General features: G+C 35.9%; 1 protein-coding gene across 2 annotated transcripts; it reads right to left on the bottom strand.

The window, feature by feature from the left end:
• Nucleotides 1-3,568: 3,568 nt before the first annotated feature.
• On the bottom strand, nt 3,569-16,770 carry LOC103719977 (actin protein 2/3 complex subunit-like protein). 2 transcript variants are annotated; one of them, XM_008809469.4, is made up of 12 exons: nt 16,558-16,770; nt 15,499-15,679; nt 15,358-15,420; nt 15,140-15,245; nt 14,517-14,621; nt 14,350-14,426; nt 14,155-14,269; nt 13,687-13,759; nt 13,278-13,469; nt 5,042-5,162; nt 3,889-4,113; nt 3,569-3,801 (listed from the first exon to the last, which is right to left on the bottom strand). In XM_008809469.4, exons 1-12 carry the CDS (start codon nt 16,620-16,622, stop codon nt 3,742-3,744), a joined length of 1,383 nt encoding a protein of 460 aa, XP_008807691.4. In that variant the 5' UTR covers nt 16,623-16,770; the 3' UTR covers nt 3,569-3,741. The 2 variants fall into 2 exon arrangements, 1 of the variants encoding a protein (XP_008807691.4); XR_015976298.2 differs by lacking the exons at nt 3,569-3,801; nt 3,889-4,113 and adding an exon at nt 8,859-8,930.
• Nucleotides 16,771-17,247: the final 477 nt, after the last annotated feature.

A 17,247-nucleotide genomic window follows, 5' to 3' on the forward strand; every position in this document is an offset into this window, starting at 1 on the left:
AGAGCTTCGTTTCAGCTTTTTTTTCACTCTCTCAGTCGTTCTAAAAGACTTTCAAGAAGCTGGTCTTTAATTTACAGCTCCAAAGATGGAAGTTTGTTGAGAACTTTTTTAGATATTATTACTCAACTCTCTGCAATCGGTTCGTGATCTGAATGTCTTATTTAGACACAAAAACTTGAAATGGTATAATTTTATTAAATAAATCATGAATTGAGCTATACTACTTCTGATTTTTTCCATGCCATATTGTCTCGAGTGCTTATTATGCCTAGATATTTGTATAATATAGAGGATGATAAGAATCAATGTTGCTAAGCATTCCATCAATGCTTTGGGGAAATGGAATCGGAAGTATCTAGTATTTACTAAATATAGCATAAAACATAAGGCATTGCACCCAAGTTCAAGCCGAAAGCCATATCGCGTTCAGCTATTTGTAATATCAAGAGTCCATCATCGAGGCTCTGAAGATCAACAATTCAGATTGAACTCATCCATAATTCTTTCTACTCGAGAGTATGCGTCCTCAAAGGTTTTAAACCTTATTGATGAGATGACTAATCGTAACACCCATGGAGATGCAATGCATCTGACAGCACATCTCGATTATCTCGTAACACTTAAACATCACTCGATGATATTGGACGGCACACGCAATGCTTCTCTCTTATATACTGAATTAAGGAGTACCTACACTTTCAACCGGTAAAAAAGAATGCCTAACCTTATCATGTAAACGTAGCTACAGTCCAGCTTTGCTCCATTGGTCATGGAAACAGCGGTCTTTAATTAGTTCATATTGTAGCATGCGGTTTTCTTCCGGTTATTAGCTGCTCCCCAGCAACCTCTGCGGTGGGCTCCATCCGAATCCATGGCATCTTCCACTTCGGCACCAAATGATTCCGATTTGAACTCGACCTCGTGCTCATGGCGTCGAACATAAGTACCAACATTTCGGCAAGAACGGGTTTGAGTTGATTTGAGCCCAAAACTTGGGTCCAAAAGGTACCATTTTGTAAGACGGTTTGGAACTGGTTGTTTGCTGGTTCTGACTCAGCTGCATGCCTAGGTAGACATCCGAAGTTTAGGCATCAGACCATGGATTGCTTGGACGTATAGAGTAGAGGACTTATGAGCGAAGATCTCATCAAACTAGACCTCATCCAAGAGACTATGTTTTCCTTAAAAACTTAGATCCGTTCTAAATTTCTAATCTTAGGATGGGAATGTAGCTATACATAGTTTTAATCCTAAGTAGGACAATCAAGAATACCTAAATCTAGATCCATTCTAAGTATGACCTACGAGAGCTCAAGTCATTTTGGCTTAGATCTTTGTCAGCCGGGCTCGTATACCCTACTTTAAGATCTAATGCATCTCTGCAAAGTTTGCCCGAAAGCTATATAGCGTGCAAGCGTGATGGGACAGACATGATTGTATCTTTTTATTGTGTCCAAAAGTTTTTCATCCATGTTGTTACACCTTTTTTTTTTCTTCGATTACGCATGCTGTCACCCTTTAACTTGTGCATCCCAGGAGTTGGTTGGGCTTGGCCCAAGTAAGCCAAGCCCAGCCTTGATCAAGTGTGGTGCCGAGCCATCCAAAATATTCTGAGATTTTAGAGCGGATTTTGAAAACTATTCTGCACAGATTTTAGAGCAGAAATCATTTGTATTTTATCTTGAAAATCTGAACTAATTTTTTGAACTAATTCCCGGCAGCAGGAATGTTATTTTTGAATGTTATTTTTCTTTTGAAAGAGCTCTTAATCTACTGGAATTACTTCAAGACCCCCCTATTGCTAAGTTTACATACATGGGAGTGTCCAGTGCTTTAAGAAATATCAAGGTGTCTGTGGTCATCTCGAGCAAAACGAAGATCCTTATAGTTGAAAATCTAAACAAAAGCAATCAATCTGAAACTACTTCTGTTGTCTGTGACATAGCAAATTTCTTGCTTAGAGATTGACCTTCGCTGAGGATTAAAACTATGGTTTCGTTGTTAGGCTTCTAGTCTTCCTTCGGTGATTGCCCTCCTTGCTCTACCTTCTTTCTCTTCCTCCTGTTTTTGGTTTTGATTTTCTTCTGATTTATCTGTACTCTCTCTCTCTTTCTTGTACTTTCACGCACTCTTCATGAAAGTGATCGATTGGGCATTAGGTCAGAAAAAGTCAATGTTCGTGTATTTTAATGATTATAGATGTGCAAATGCACTAACATAAGAGAACGTAATCAAAATATTTTTACTTTAAAATTGTGATTTTTAGGTTACAGACAGGAGAGGAAAAGATTATTCACTAATGAAAAATCTGTGGTCCCTATATGATGAGCGAATGCGAAAGGATCCAAGGGGCAGAATCTAGGGATATGGAACAAACTATTAAGGCAAAATGGGATAGCCGGAAATCTAAATTTCTCGATGATGGGCCGAATAACACTGGTCGATTCTGAACGCTCTTCGATTCCCTCCGGAAGATGGAGCAAATTTTCAAAAATTTTATTTGGGGCGTCTTGGGAGAGGAAACGAGAGTGCACACCGTGGTATGGGATGAGGCATGTCAACCATTGCAATTTGCAACATGAAGGGTTGGGGATCCAATCTTTGATTGTTAAGAAGGAAGCAAAGTGGGCTACTTTGCAAAAATAGCACACTATTTTTTATAGACCATCACGCCTGCATGCTATTTTTGATTGTAAGAAAGGAAGCAATGTGTGCAAGCGGGCAAGAAAGGAAGCAATTGAAGCAAAGTAGCAGACTATTTGATTGGCCATGCAAAAATAACACATTCCAAAATGATTTTAGTTGAATATCTACTTTCCCCAAAAATAGTATAAAATACTTATTATACTCTTAATAAAAAAAACTATTTACCTCATTCTATCAAAAATTTTAAAAAACACTTTTGAAAAAAAAATTATTTATTTTGCAACGGATGAAAAATAAACTTTCTGATGTCCCATACAAATTTTTTTTCATATATTCACATAAAAAAACCACTTACCCATTTCTCAACTTAAAAAACTCCAATCACTTTTTTTTTTCTCTGTTGCCCACAATTTCACTCCCCTTCCCAAACCAATCGAGTCCTATGTACCTACCACACCAGGACACGCCTAGTACACTGCATCAATTATTTTAGCTGCTCCAGGAGAGTATTTAAAAAACAGGTTTAAGCAAGATCTGAAGAAAATGTGCGGCTATCAAGCAGTTTAAACATTAAACAGACAGTTTTGTTGCATTCAACTCATGTTCCATCGCCATCAACGTCAATGCTGTGTACTAATCCCTATGGACAATTTCGAGAAGATGAAATTCCGAGCAAGATTTATAGCATTCTCTAGGGTAATTAGAAGTAGCACACAAACTAATCGTCTTGCAAGAGTATTCTCAAGCAATGTTATCCACTGGAGCCCCAACTACATATCCTCATATATCTAAAGTTATAGCCATTTAAACAAGCGACCACATTGATTTGCTGCATCAAAAGAAGAATAGCAAAATTTAAATGAAGCTGATCCAAACAACATAGCCTTCTGTTATGCAGATCAAAAATCAAGAAGCTGGCAGCTTTTTCCATGCCAATCTATGTAGTTTCCATTGCAGCACCATAACATCTTTGTTTTTTCAACTGCAGTTAAGCTATTGAAACAAGCAAATATAGAACGCAAGAAAGATTATGTAAGGGCAAATTAGAAGCATGATGCTACTCTCCAAAAAAAAAACGAACAAACTGCACATTCTCTATTGACAATTCCTTCTCTGGATGGTGTTCTGGAGAAGATACGAAGCTCTGTAACGGACCTGAAGGATGAAAATAAAAGCATAGCAATAGCACAAAAGGATATAAACACAACCACACAACTAATACGTACAAAATCATTTGCTCACCTTTGATGCGTAGGACCTCCAGTCTGTGCTTGTAATTTGGCTTGAACAGTTTCGAAGAAATTTACACCACATGTCAGTAATTACATCTCTCTCTCCTAATGGATGATAAGGCAAGAGCATATTCTCTGCTAGAACTAGGTAAATATACAGCTTGAAGAAGTCAAAATTCTTGTCCTTCAATTGCATTGACATGAGCAATTCGAGAATATCTTTAGAACTCGTTATCTACATGGAAAAACAAATCAATACCATTTAGTGTATGTTTCAAAATATGGAATTGCAAACAGGCTCCAAAAGTCATTTTAATTTCAGCACAACTTGGACTAGCACAATCAGTGGAAAACCCATTACAAAAGTAAAACCATTTAGCTCTTTAACATGCAACTCATGAAACTTGAACGGGTTCTTGCCCTTCTATTTATCTTCCACAGATAATGTTCACAATAAACTAATAAATCTCACCATATTATGCAAGTATATTAAAATATACGTAGAATCAAGAATTATAGTGCTCGTCCATAACATATTCTATCCCGGAACAAGTACTCCTGTGTAATCCAGTACCAATGTATTGCTCACTGTAAAATTCATATATAGTAGCCCTATATCCTGTCTCCCGCTCTTGAAAAGTCTTATTACTTGGGATGTTTTGGAGCTTTTTCCCATAAAATCCTTTTGCTCTTTGATTATTAAAGCCTAAACTATTAGCAGCACAAAATCATATGTTCGGATTGGATGAAACACTAATAATCGAGGTGATTTCCATATTTCTTCATTATTTTAGATCTTCTATGGAATAATCGATAACATCATGGTTTCTTTCTTGGAATAACAACTAAACAGCCGGACTAAATAAAATACCACAAGAGGCATATCAAGTCCGCCGGTCGATGTTTTATTGGATATACTAAGAGCACTAAGATAAACCTGGAGTCATTGCATGATCTAGATGCAAAATGAGATCCATCAATGATACTTGATCATGGATCACTGGGAGTCCTCCCTGGTCAGTCTCCTCGCATCAGCAAGTTTCTAACACATATTATTTGCATATTATGTTATTCTTGAAAATTGCTTATTAGTGCCAAAAATAGCATCCCAAGCACATACCTACTAGATACAGTTATGCAGATTTAATCAAGTTGAAACTCACATTTTGATCAAAGCAACTTTTTAGTATATGAAAGGCCAGTTGACTCCTAAGGTGCTTAGAACGATTGCCAACCCCAGAAATGCATTCCACGATCCGTAAGCAGTTAAGATCCTTGGGAATTCTGCAGTAACAACAGATCAAAGAATTATGTTAAAGCAAATATGTTGAATTGAGAAAGTACTAAACAAAAGAAATTCAAAATCGCCAGGATTCAGAATTATCTCAGAAAACGAATATTTGTTAATGACAAACATGAGAAAAAAATGCAAACAAAAGAAAATGAGAATAAAGATAGTTTATAGCAGAATAGGGGAAAATAGAGGAAAGTATTTGCATTTCTTTTCTTAAAGTCGGGATATTATTAAAAAAAAGGTCTTTTAATTAAAATTAAAGACATACTAGAGATTATTCAACAAATGGAGATTAATTTGACTACATTTAAAATCTTACAGTGAGAGATAGGAAAAAATGTTAATGCAATCTCCAATCTAACACAAACTATTCATCAGGATCGCATTCATGCTTTCTTCTATGAACAGTAGAAGCACAATCAGACATTACGAGAACCAACATTTGAGAGATTATAACACCAGTGTTGTTGGTCACAGCCCATATGAAAAATGCAGAAGGTTGACCATTAGAGGTATTATTGCATAGGAATTACTGATGAATGAATTTTTTTTTACCACAGACCACTAGCTCGGGAGGTACCACCTCTTGCTCCATTGACAAGAGGTCCAGGGTTCAATCCTAGGGTATCTCACACTTCAGCCCTTTTTCCAAGATTCCCCATGAAGTTCACCCCTCCCCCCAAAAAGGAAAGGTAGTAGTTTAAAAGCTGACACCAAATAGTTAAACAAGCCTTGACAGTCAATCCTTTACATCGTATATCAAGAGATTTTACCTTCTCTTTTGAATAAATCTGTTCATAGATTGGGCCTAGCCCATAGGTCAACATAATTTTCTTAAGCCCGAAGCCCAGCCCGGCCTTCAAGCCTACCTTCTAGGCTCGAGTCTGGCTCTTACTTGGGCTTTGGGCTTTGCACCTAGTGTTGGACTTCATGATTATTTTTAACTTTTCTAAAGAATACTCAAAATACTTAGAAATATTTTTAGAAATATTAAATATGAACAATTAAAATATTGTCAACAACTGAAAACATGTCTATAATCCTATTACGTTCACATATCAACAACCATTGTCAATTAAGTCTACAAACACATCAAAAATAACCAAAAAAAAAAGCGTCAAGCTGAGCTCGAGCCAGGTTTTATCCCCAAGCCCAAGCCCAGCATGTTTATTAGACGAGCCTATTTTCGAAGCCCAACCCAGCCTCGTGGGCCAAAATCTTTGGCCCGAGCCTGCTCAAAAGGCTTCAGGCTCGAGCAGGCCGGGCATGTCGACCGGCCCATGAACTAGTCTACTTTTGAATAACATGTGGGGTTTGAAACCTGGACCTATTAAGAGATTCTAGTTGAACAAATACACAATTTGTTCTACCTCAATAGTTTTAAGCTAAAACATTATCCATGTGGATACATTGCATAGATTGTGATATCAAGCTCACTGAAGGCATCAGAACAATAGTCAAAAGATAACTGCAATGAGAATGTCAAGGTGTCTAAGTGTTGAAACAAGGAAAGGCAAGTTAGAGAAAGATACATTAGGAAAGCTCCAAATTGCAATAAGAGAAGAAAAAACAATGGAAAGTTGGCTTCAGATTGTAGAGTCATTTGACGAATAGACCAGAGGATACAACTAGAAGAGCTTAAATTTAACAATAAAAGGCGAAGAAGAGGCATCTAAGGAAACCTAGAGATAGGTTTGGGTAAAAAATTCAAATAAATTGCCTTGACAATGGCCTTGAATTCTTGAAGGCTATGTTTCACCAGACAAAAATAAAAAAACTGAAATAGTTGAATTTATTCTGTTGCAAAGTTATTCCACAAGTTATGCTTATCTCTTGTTTGGCTAGAAATTCTTGTTTTATGTTTGGCATAATTAATTGCATTTTTTTGTTTCAATATAAGGAATAAGGTTGCTTTTTGGCATAAGATCGTAAATGTCAATTACCTTACCACAATTCCAAATAAAAATAGTGGCGTGTTTCTCTAATAAAATGGGTAAATGATATGCTCAACTTTGTCACTTTTCTTTTCAAATTTAAAAGATGAAATTGGAAGGGGGGAAGGGGGAACTCAACCAAATTCATCCGTCAAAAGAAAATGTACCTATTGTTAGCAGTTCAAATTGAAATAACGATGTACCCATTACTTATGGTTCGATTAAAATGTGATGGAGAGTGAAGGGTAGTTTTGTCCATTGCAAAAAAAAAGACTAGAATAAATTGAAGCATTTATGACAGGAATAGCTTGTGATAGGTTCTCTTGGAATAATTGTGCCCAAGGTTCGTTGTCTCGGTCCAGACCCCGTATTGGTACCATCTTATAACAGTGTTGGCACACGGTATGGTTCGATACAATAAGACATACCGAATGTCGGTACAATACAAGATTGTGTACCAATTCGGTACCGGTAAGGCAAACCTTTGAACAGCATAACTATTCATCATTTATGCCAGGTTTTTAAGGTCGTTTTGTAGACAAGTGTTATTCCAAGCTTTAGGCTTGCCCTATGCCACAACCAAACACTGACCAAAAGTTCTAAATAGCAAAGGACTATTAATGGCTAAATGAGATGAGTCAGAATGCAAACCAAACATAGTGCAGTACACACAAGCAAGCTACTCTTCAAGAAACTGCACAGCAAATGGAGCATATTGCAACCTCATAGATGCATATTTCATACATTGTAGCTCCTACTTGAAGTAATATTGGTAGAATATTTCTAAGGACAGATAGTTGTCACCATAACAAACCGCAGCCTAACAGAGACGCTCTTCAAAAAGACAATGGTTTTCAAAAGTGGGCAGTCGAACAAAAAAGATTTCATATAACATCAATATGTGTATAATTAAGTGATTCATGTGGTGCATTACCATACATGCTGCAATTTACGTTGCATTTACACTTGTTATATATTAGGTCAAAAAGTTTATGAGATATTAAAATTATATTTAAAGGATTTAAATTTAAGCATTAAACATCAACTGCAAGCCAGTGTTTAATCCCATAAGTGCATTCCCTTATTGACAATCTACTCACTCTTTGGCTAAGTTGTTACATTGTTTCTTATCTCCCTTATTCCTCCACCATCATAGTGCCCATCATGCATCGCATGCAAGTGCATATTCTGAGATCTTTCATGTTCCATTTATACCATTTCAATTATATTCAGACAGTTTATCATCCTAAATGGCTGCAATTTTTCCATCTCCTTGAAAACTTTTCACATTTACTCAATTTGGAAGTCTTTCAATACTTATCCACATAAAATATATCAGAATCATAACTCAAGCATTTTAGTTCCACTGCACGTGGATAGCCAGTAAGGCATGTGCCAACCCATCCCCAGGGCTGATACTAGCCCAACATGGTCTACGCCAACCACAGCAAGCGCACTTGAAACCCTGCCATAGATTTTAGATCTACCATTTATCTAGCCAAACCCATGTGTCATTGAACATGGCCACTATCATTCTTTCTTTAGAGCCCTTTTACATCCCAATTAAATCCCCTTCCCAGATAAAAATAATTACCACCGACATACCTTTAAGACCAAAATTTTCTTAGAGTTTATACTTTTAAAAGCACTACGAAAAAAATCCAAAACAAAAGCACATAAAAAACAGAGCATTAATAAAAAAAATGGAGAGAAGCAACAATAGAAAGGAGAAGGATGACAAAAAGGAGAAACAAGGAAAGAACAAATTTGCTTTCCAATGTTGATTCTGCTTTAACACCTCGTCGATGGATTCACTCTCAAGATCTGCCACAATATAAGCATGGAAGGCATACTTTTAATATCACATAGTTAATACATTCTCGACTTTCCCAACAACTTCTGCAAATTAAAATTAAACTTGAGATCATAAGAAAACCAAGCATAGCTGTCCACCTTTCTGCACAAAAGAACTTAATTGTCCTTATGTGAGTATATATGTGCACGGTCCCTACTTTGAATATCTCAAATTTCCACTACATGACAAATTCAAGAAAACAGGAGATAGCTTATATTAAGAAAGGAGTGGAAGTGCAATTTGTTCTATACCAGCCATATATATATATATATATATATATATATATATTCAATTGACAACTTGGATGGAATTTCCATCTGCAACTCAGTACACATTCAGATTTTGCCTAGATGAAATAAACCGCTTCCCACATATAGTCTAAATTTATGAGATATTCTATCTAAAAGAGCAGAGGAAGGGAGGAAATTGGGACAGCCAATTAATCCCCAACCCTAATATTACCAGGACAACGTCAATCACCTTGGTATGAATCACATTGCAATGGAAATTCAGGACTCAAGGGACCTGGCGAACTATAACTCCACTTCTCAAGAGAACTCACACCCACTGGGAGTTACAATGGTGGCAGCAGCTTCCATCATCCAAACAGGGTCATAACAACCTTTTTAAACCCCTAATGTAAAGTTCACGCTGCACTATCTATAACTGATGATGATAATAATAATAATGCATTATCCACTATAGACACCATAGTTTGCCCATCATCATATGTATTTTAATGTAATGCATGGTGACTTTCAAGATCTAACTAAGGATCTGTTTGGATAACCTGCTGGCTTCTTAGGATTGGAAACAAGATTTCTAATATTACTGAATATGAGATCTGGCCAAGCCCATGTAAATCAGATCTCTCCCAGCGCATTCTTGCAAGGGGAAAAAAGACATGCTGAGGTATTTTTTTCTCCCGATGGAATCCAAGCTGACCCACTCCGAAGGTATTCCTGTGAATATAAGCCTGGCCTAGCCTATGTCATCTTTTCCTCCCTGTGGGTCCTGTGAATCCCACTGGATCGCACAAGATTATCCAAACAGGCCCTAAAAAGGTTTTCATTCCACAAGCTTGTCCTAGTACTCTTAGCTACTCAATTTCAAACCTTTATATTCCCCTCTTCATTGATCTTTCTCAAGTTCCCTTGTTAAAAAAATCTAACCATTCTTGGTTTTGTAAAGCCTCTTCAACATTTCATTGTTCATACAAATTTCACATCTTTTTTGTGTTTGTACACCAGTTTCTCTTCATGAATGTTAACATTGACTAAAGTCAAATTTTGTGCAATATAACTTTTGATAACAACTTTCTGAGGCAGTTCACACTTGCTTTAATCAAAAGCCAATCTTTTTTATATTTTCAAAATTCTGAAGATAGACTCAGAAAGTATGAATCTGCTCCTCCATAACATATGAGGAAGAGAGCCGCTCCTCAATTTCCCAACTTCAAAATAAAAAAAATTACATCTGATTCCTTTTGTTCCTTGGGAAAACCACCTTGAATTCTTGCTAAGAAGATTTTAGGGGAGAAACAAATACATGAATCAAAAGCAAAAGATTGGTGTGCAGTTCTACCTTAATTAACAAGCCTTCCCTATCTTCGCAAGGTCAAGATCATGGACTAAGCTATGATCCATCAATGGCCTGCCCTCATGCAAAGGAAGAAAAAAATGTCGCCCAAATTAGAAACTATATAATCAAACTTTTCCTGTCAAATTGAAAAATCAAAACTTGTTTCTTGTGCAAGTTCATATTATCCCTCTCTTAATATCAAAAATTACATGGCTATATAGATAACACCTCCATCGCCAATCCCAGGTCCGGATAAGAAAGGTCAGAATTGACATCAGGTTGAAAGCGGGTCATAAAAATATGTTAGAAACTACAAAATGGATCCCAAGCATGAAAATATGTTAGAAACTACAAAATAGATCCAAATTTGATATTGGTAAATATAGGGCTTCCCTAGAATAATTTCAAAGGAGGCTCTAAATAGGAACACTTGACAAATAAGGACCCTTAAAACTAACCCCAAATAGTTGGGAATAGGCTGGATGCCTATGGTTCTGATTACCGGCTATATTGATAGATTTGTATATCTAAGTGCCTTAATTACAGCAAGGAATTGGATCTTCATCAAATTTAAGTTAATTTCCATAGTTAGACTTAATGTAAAGTTTCACTTCACAACATAGAAATCAAAACCATGTGAAACCTATCAGGTCATGTATTTCCCTTCTCAAATCAATAGAAACATCCCCATTCCAAAAAAAAAATTAAAAAAAGAGTTTCTTCAATATTTTACATAAAACATAAAACCTATTTTAATATTCACTGCCACTGTTCCTTGAACTTACAGAAATATTCCAAGATCTCTTAGTAACATTTTAAAATTCAGCTTCACAGCCTGTCTCAACAACATGTCAAATATAGAAAAAATCTCTCAATCACATTTGCACATAAACTCTGAAATAAACCCCAACTTCTTGCTGAAGATAGCTTTAGCATCAGGTAAGAAAATCACTTACTAAACATACATGACTATTAAAAATGCCAGCACTACCACCTGAGTTGTTTATCTCCATCATCCAGCACATATGGCTTTATGACACACAGTTTGTGTTATGACATAATAATCTTTTAAAGTGGCCTTCTTCATTCACAACTCAGAGAGAGAGAGAGAGAGTTGGAAGGGGAAAGAGAGAGAGAAAGTAGCCATCATTTGTGCATACGAAATTCATATTTTTCCACAAGATAATCACGGTTAACTGTTTTTGTATCATGGGCTTAGTTCTGGAGGAAAAAAGAATATCATAATAGGTGTATTAATTGCTTAAGAGGAATAAAAATACATCAGGTTATACCAATGAAGGTAACAGTCAATGGGGAAAAAGACAAATAGAAGCCAAGCAAACAACACTAAGAACAGACCAATTATGATCCAAATGGGATTGGAATGGACTTGGAAACAGTTAAGTGCATGTTTGCAAGCATGTCATCTACTATACCATGTAATTGACTATAATGGGGACATCATCTACTATAAAAGAAATATTGCAAGCACGCAATGGTATGCATGCAATGGTTGAAGCTGTGCTGGTAGTTAGCATGGAAGCAAGAGAAATGAACTGAAATGAAAGATTCAACAAAATTAGAAATTGCAGAGCTCAGTGGACAAACACTTACCATCACAGTTAGAGTCAACAACTTCAATAATTTGCGATCAATATGTGTGAACAAAAGCAGCAAATTCCTCATAAGCACCACATGCTAGAGATTTGAACGCATATTGAAGGAAAATCCAGATGGCAAAATAAAGTCAAGCAAAAGGTTCTGATAAAATAGTAAGCTAGCATCATAAGGACATGCATTGCATTTAGCAAGTAAATAAAAAACTAGGGCATCACTGCTAAGTAAATAACCATACATACGTATACACATACGTATACTTTGTGGATCTTGATCTACACATCTTAAAACATGGATAGATTTAAATTCACTAGGTTCTGATCATTAGATCATGGTGAAACAAACTATCATGCCATTAAACCATCTACTTCTTTGTTATTTAAAACCATCCAATTTTAAAAACCTACATGATGATTAGGTTTGAGACCACCAAACACATGAATTTTGGTTTTTAGGTATTGGAGGGTCTATCATTTTTTGGTAAGAACTGGAAAGTCTATCATTGACTTGAATCGTTGACTCCTTTTTCCAAGGAGTTAACATAAAGTGTGCTGTCCAACTCTCTCTCTCTCTCTCTCTATGTATGTACGTAGACTGGTATATAACAAAGATAATTATTTTTTTATTTGAAGGTAAAGTAAGCTGTCTTTCCAAATTTGGCCCTTTTTCTAACTTCAATCACTTGTTGAATACCTAAAACTGATCCCCAACTTCTATAATCTGAACTTGGAGTTTAGGAAAGGGTATACTAGGAAAAACTTGGAATTAAACCTGTAAACAAGAAGAATGGCCTTATTTTACTAATCAAAGATGTCCATCAGAATCCTACCTTATTGTTGATTCATATTTGATGCCTAAGCCTCCAAAATATAAAGTATCACGAAAGCACACATTGGATGTTTCTCTTGGAAAGAATTATGGCATCTCTTTAAGAAAATTCTATAAGACTACAGACACCTAAGACAAGTAATTTCTGTGTCTGTATAGCTATGCAAAGATGACAGATAGCTTGTGGATTCAAGTCATCAACAATGATGAAGTCTACAAATCTAATCCAACAAGTAATAACCATAATTTGGTGTACATATTTACAAAATAAATCTAGTTGCAAGAGTTACTTGTTAGCAATAGAATCTGCCACTTTCTTACAGCTGGCATCCCATTCACTTTCAATAAAGAAACTAATGATCGATTGCAAGCATTCATTCAAAATGGATGACAAGCCTTCAAGCTGACGGTCTAAGAAGAGGCGAATAAGTACAAGAAGCAACTCCTCCACTTCAGAGATAGAAAATATAGACCTGAGACTTCTGTAACAGAAACAGAAAAAATATATAAGCTAGTATCATAAACTGGGTCATACAATTAACATCAACAAAATAATGCAGCTTAGTAAGTGTACCCATGGAGACCAAATTTCAATATAAAACACTTGGAACAACTTTTATCAGATTAAAAATGATATAATTCACTATAATGTAAAATCGTAAAGTGTTTATAATGATCAGTAGTTTCTCCAAAAGTTACCTAATTTGACAACAAGCCGACAGAATTTTGATCCATGATATAATGTTTCTGGGTGGCCCTTCACATCCAAAATCTGAAATATGAAAATTTTGAGTTGATTAACAATATCATCAACTAGTAATAACAGATATTTGATTAATCATATTCCAAAAAAATAAGACATTCTTATCATTAAAGAAGACCATAATGCTAAGGAAAACAATTAGGTTAACCAACAATGTTCACAGTGTTCCCAAATTTGCATGAGCTATGTTCAAACACATAGAAGCCGTGGAACCTAACAACAATAGCCTTTGTTCCTCTTAAATTTCACAAGACACATGCCATAGTACATCTGTATGTTTGAAAACACAAGGTGAAGATTTTAAACGTACAAAATACAAATAGAAAGGGACCTTGATATCTTAGTTTCATCAACGTGTATGTATATTGTAAACAAAGCATATAGACACATTGTGCACACCTAACCTGTTTTAACTTCTTGTGAAGGTGACGAATCATAAATGTATCCATAGATTTCTAGAGCATCCTTTAGCTTGGAATAGCTAGGCAACCATCCAAGTTTTAATAATGGCTGATCAGCCTGCATAGTTGAGAATATTTAAAACATGTAAAAGGTGTAAAATCAAAGTACGCATGATGCAAAAGGCATCAAAAGATTACCTCATTCTTAGATGGGAGGATATTACACCAAAAGTCACATGCAGAAACTTCCACCTCCTCATTTGAAGAATACAGCACTAATGACTCCAAAAGATGAGAATATGATGACAATATAGCTTACAAATGTATAAGATAATGAAGGTGCAGTACAGTGTAAAGAAACTCACTCCTGTGAAATGTCCAAGATGCTATAGAATCTTCAACAAAACCACAGTTTAAGGCCAATTGTAACAGCCATCCATTAATCAACAAACCCTCCAAAGAGCTCTCTCCTACATAGGATGCAAGTAATTGGAGGGAAAAAAAAGAATAGTCAAATGTAGCTACTAAGAAAAAATATAAAGCATAATCAAATGTAACCTCTATTTATAAATTTAAAAAGAAAAATATGATCATTCAAGATGTCATGGAAAAGTCAATTGGCTGATAAATTGCTCTAAGCTATTAGACTATTTAAGTTGCATATTTTAGAAGCACAATACAAGGAATAAAATCATAAACACAACAAAAGGCTGGAAAGCTTTTAAGAGATAACATTATTATGCAGAATAAATTTAACATAAATAGTGAAACCTTTCCCATCATGTATGTCAAAAAAAGAAAACATATTAAATATTAGAGATACTACAAAAACTCAACTGTGAGTAACTGTTATGATATTTAGTAAGAATATGGTTGTACACAAATTAAAATATGTGCAATTAGCATTCTGTTCACAAACTTTGATAAATAAGATGAGGAATTAAAATAAAGTTGATAAAGCCAGAACTAAGAAAGATTAATTGTAAACCTTGCTGCATATTCAGATCCAAAACTGAATTAAGTTCATTATTTGCAAAAGCTTGCAAAAGTTCACAATTTTCAGGCCCTGTATGACTAAATGGCAATGGATGTTTCTGCAGTCCATAACAAAATAGAAGTAATCAATATTGAAAGATATGTTAAATCATGAAGAATCTGTTTAACCTCAAAGACTCAAAGCATGACACTCAAATGTTTTTAGGAAACCTGATGCCCAAAAATCCTCTGACCCCATAAGGGGATTTCATCTTCAGTATTCATGTCATTCACCTATAAACAAAGGCCACATCAGGTGCTACACCAGATGATAAAAGTAATTCAATTAACAGATTCAGTCACTCCACTTGCCTCCTTTTGGCATTTTGCAACTAACTTAGAGAACATTTTCTCATTTTCTCGAGCCTTGTCATCTTCTTCATCTGAATTATTTCCTTTGGACTTCCTTGATCTTTTAGACTTACTTTCATCAAGTTTAACTTTCTCCATATAATAATCAGTAAGAAGATCATCCAAACCTATTACCTTCCTCCTGCAAATAATCATCTCTATGTCAGCTTACATTAAGTTTATCTGTCTGGCATATATGAACATATAATTCAATGAAAAATTAAGCAGGGAGAAGTTGGTCCATTACATGAGCAACCAGGAAAACATGGTATATGAAAACAAAGTTTCAGTAAACATGCAATATAAATACAACATATGCATAACATAAACCAAAATAACATCCTTTTGAGTAGATATTTGCAGCCGCATATAATATGAACTACTATTTAGGATTTTAGCATTAACATTATGGCTAAAATAAATGACCCGTTGGAAAAAAAAGAAATGACCAAGCTTCATCCACTAAGCGCATAATCAAATTTTATCACAACATGGAATATGAAACTATGACCATTAAAAGATCCCAGCTATCTAGGGTTCATTATAAGAATACTATTCTGCATTCTTATAAACTTCAATGTCAAATCCTCACCCTCCCCTTTCTCAATCACAGCAAACATCTGCATGTCCTCCGCATATACAAGTACTGAACGAAACAGAAAGAGGCATATCTTCTTTGTCCCATAGTATGATATCTTTTTCTTGCCTTTCAGCTGTCGATTTCACAAAGGAACCATGTGACTCACATCTCCCAGCAACTACTGAACGAACCATTCCTCCTCTTTAACCCATCTCCCATCTCAAGAGAAAAGATAGCCCCAAAAGATCAATAACGCTTCAAAGGAACGCAAGAAGAGATCGTTGAGCCAATACCAACCCAGGGGCCCCATTCAAAAAAATGTCAGCACAGGCTTTTTCTTTCAAGAACCCTAATCTAGAGAACAACCGAGAAAACGTGCATCAACGAGGGACGGGAAGAGCAAACGAGAGGGCTTAGGGTTTGGGAGCGAGGAAGAGGACCTTTTAGTAGTGGGGTGAGAGAGGATCTCGTCTTCCATCTCGAAGTCCAGAGGGTCGTCGTCCATGGCTGCCCCCGATTCGATTCTTCCTTTCCTTCTTCCCTTCTCCCCTTCTCGATGGCGATCGCCAGCTCTTGGAACCAAGAACCGCAAGCTGCGGGGAGTGAGAAAAAGCCCGCCCAGCGCTCGGGCTCAAGACGAGAAGAGTTTCTATAAAATAATGACCGACACTAGCCCTTTTATTTCATCGCGGAGATGCGGATACAAACGGCAGATCCGACCCGATTTTGTTTGGTTAGGGTTTGGGTCGGGTCGGACGGGATATATATATATATATATATATATATATATATATATATATGTATGTATGTATGTATGTGTCTCTCTCTCTGTGTGTATGTATGTATGTGTATATGTATATGTATGTGTGTATTACGATAAAATTACAAATATATATATCATGATAAAGTTACAAGATTTGTTTGATCCTCATCAGTAGGGCCAATCATGGGTCAGGCTTGAGCATAAAAATTATCAATAAGTATCTTCGGTTCAAAGCTCGACTAAAAATGAGTCCAAACCACTGCTCATTAGCTATAGGATTCATGCATGCAAGCCTATAAACAATGGGTGATTGTTGAATGAAGCATCCAATAATGCACATGCATGCGAATACAAATTGCATGGTTTC

Source organism: Phoenix dactylifera, chromosome 3 (genome assembly GCF_051530095.1).
Source record: "Phoenix dactylifera cultivar Ajwa chromosome 3, Ajwa_hap1_PhDact_Kaust_v1.1, whole genome shotgun sequence".
NCBI lineage: Eukaryota > Viridiplantae > Streptophyta > Magnoliopsida > Arecales > Arecaceae > Phoenix > Phoenix dactylifera.

Coding starts and splice junctions, on each gene's coding strand:
- LOC103719977 (XM_008809469.4), bottom strand. CDS start 16,622: ATGGACGACGACCCTCTGGACTTCGAGATGGAAGACGAGATCCTCTCT. Junction 15,421..15,498: donor TTGCAAAATGCCAAAAGGAG/GCAAGTGGAGTG, acceptor CTTTGTTTATAG/GTGAATGACATGAATACTGA. Junction 14,427..14,516: donor ATCTTGGACATTTCACAGGA/GTGAGTTTCTTT, acceptor TGGAGTCATTAG/TGCTGTATTCTTCAAATGAG.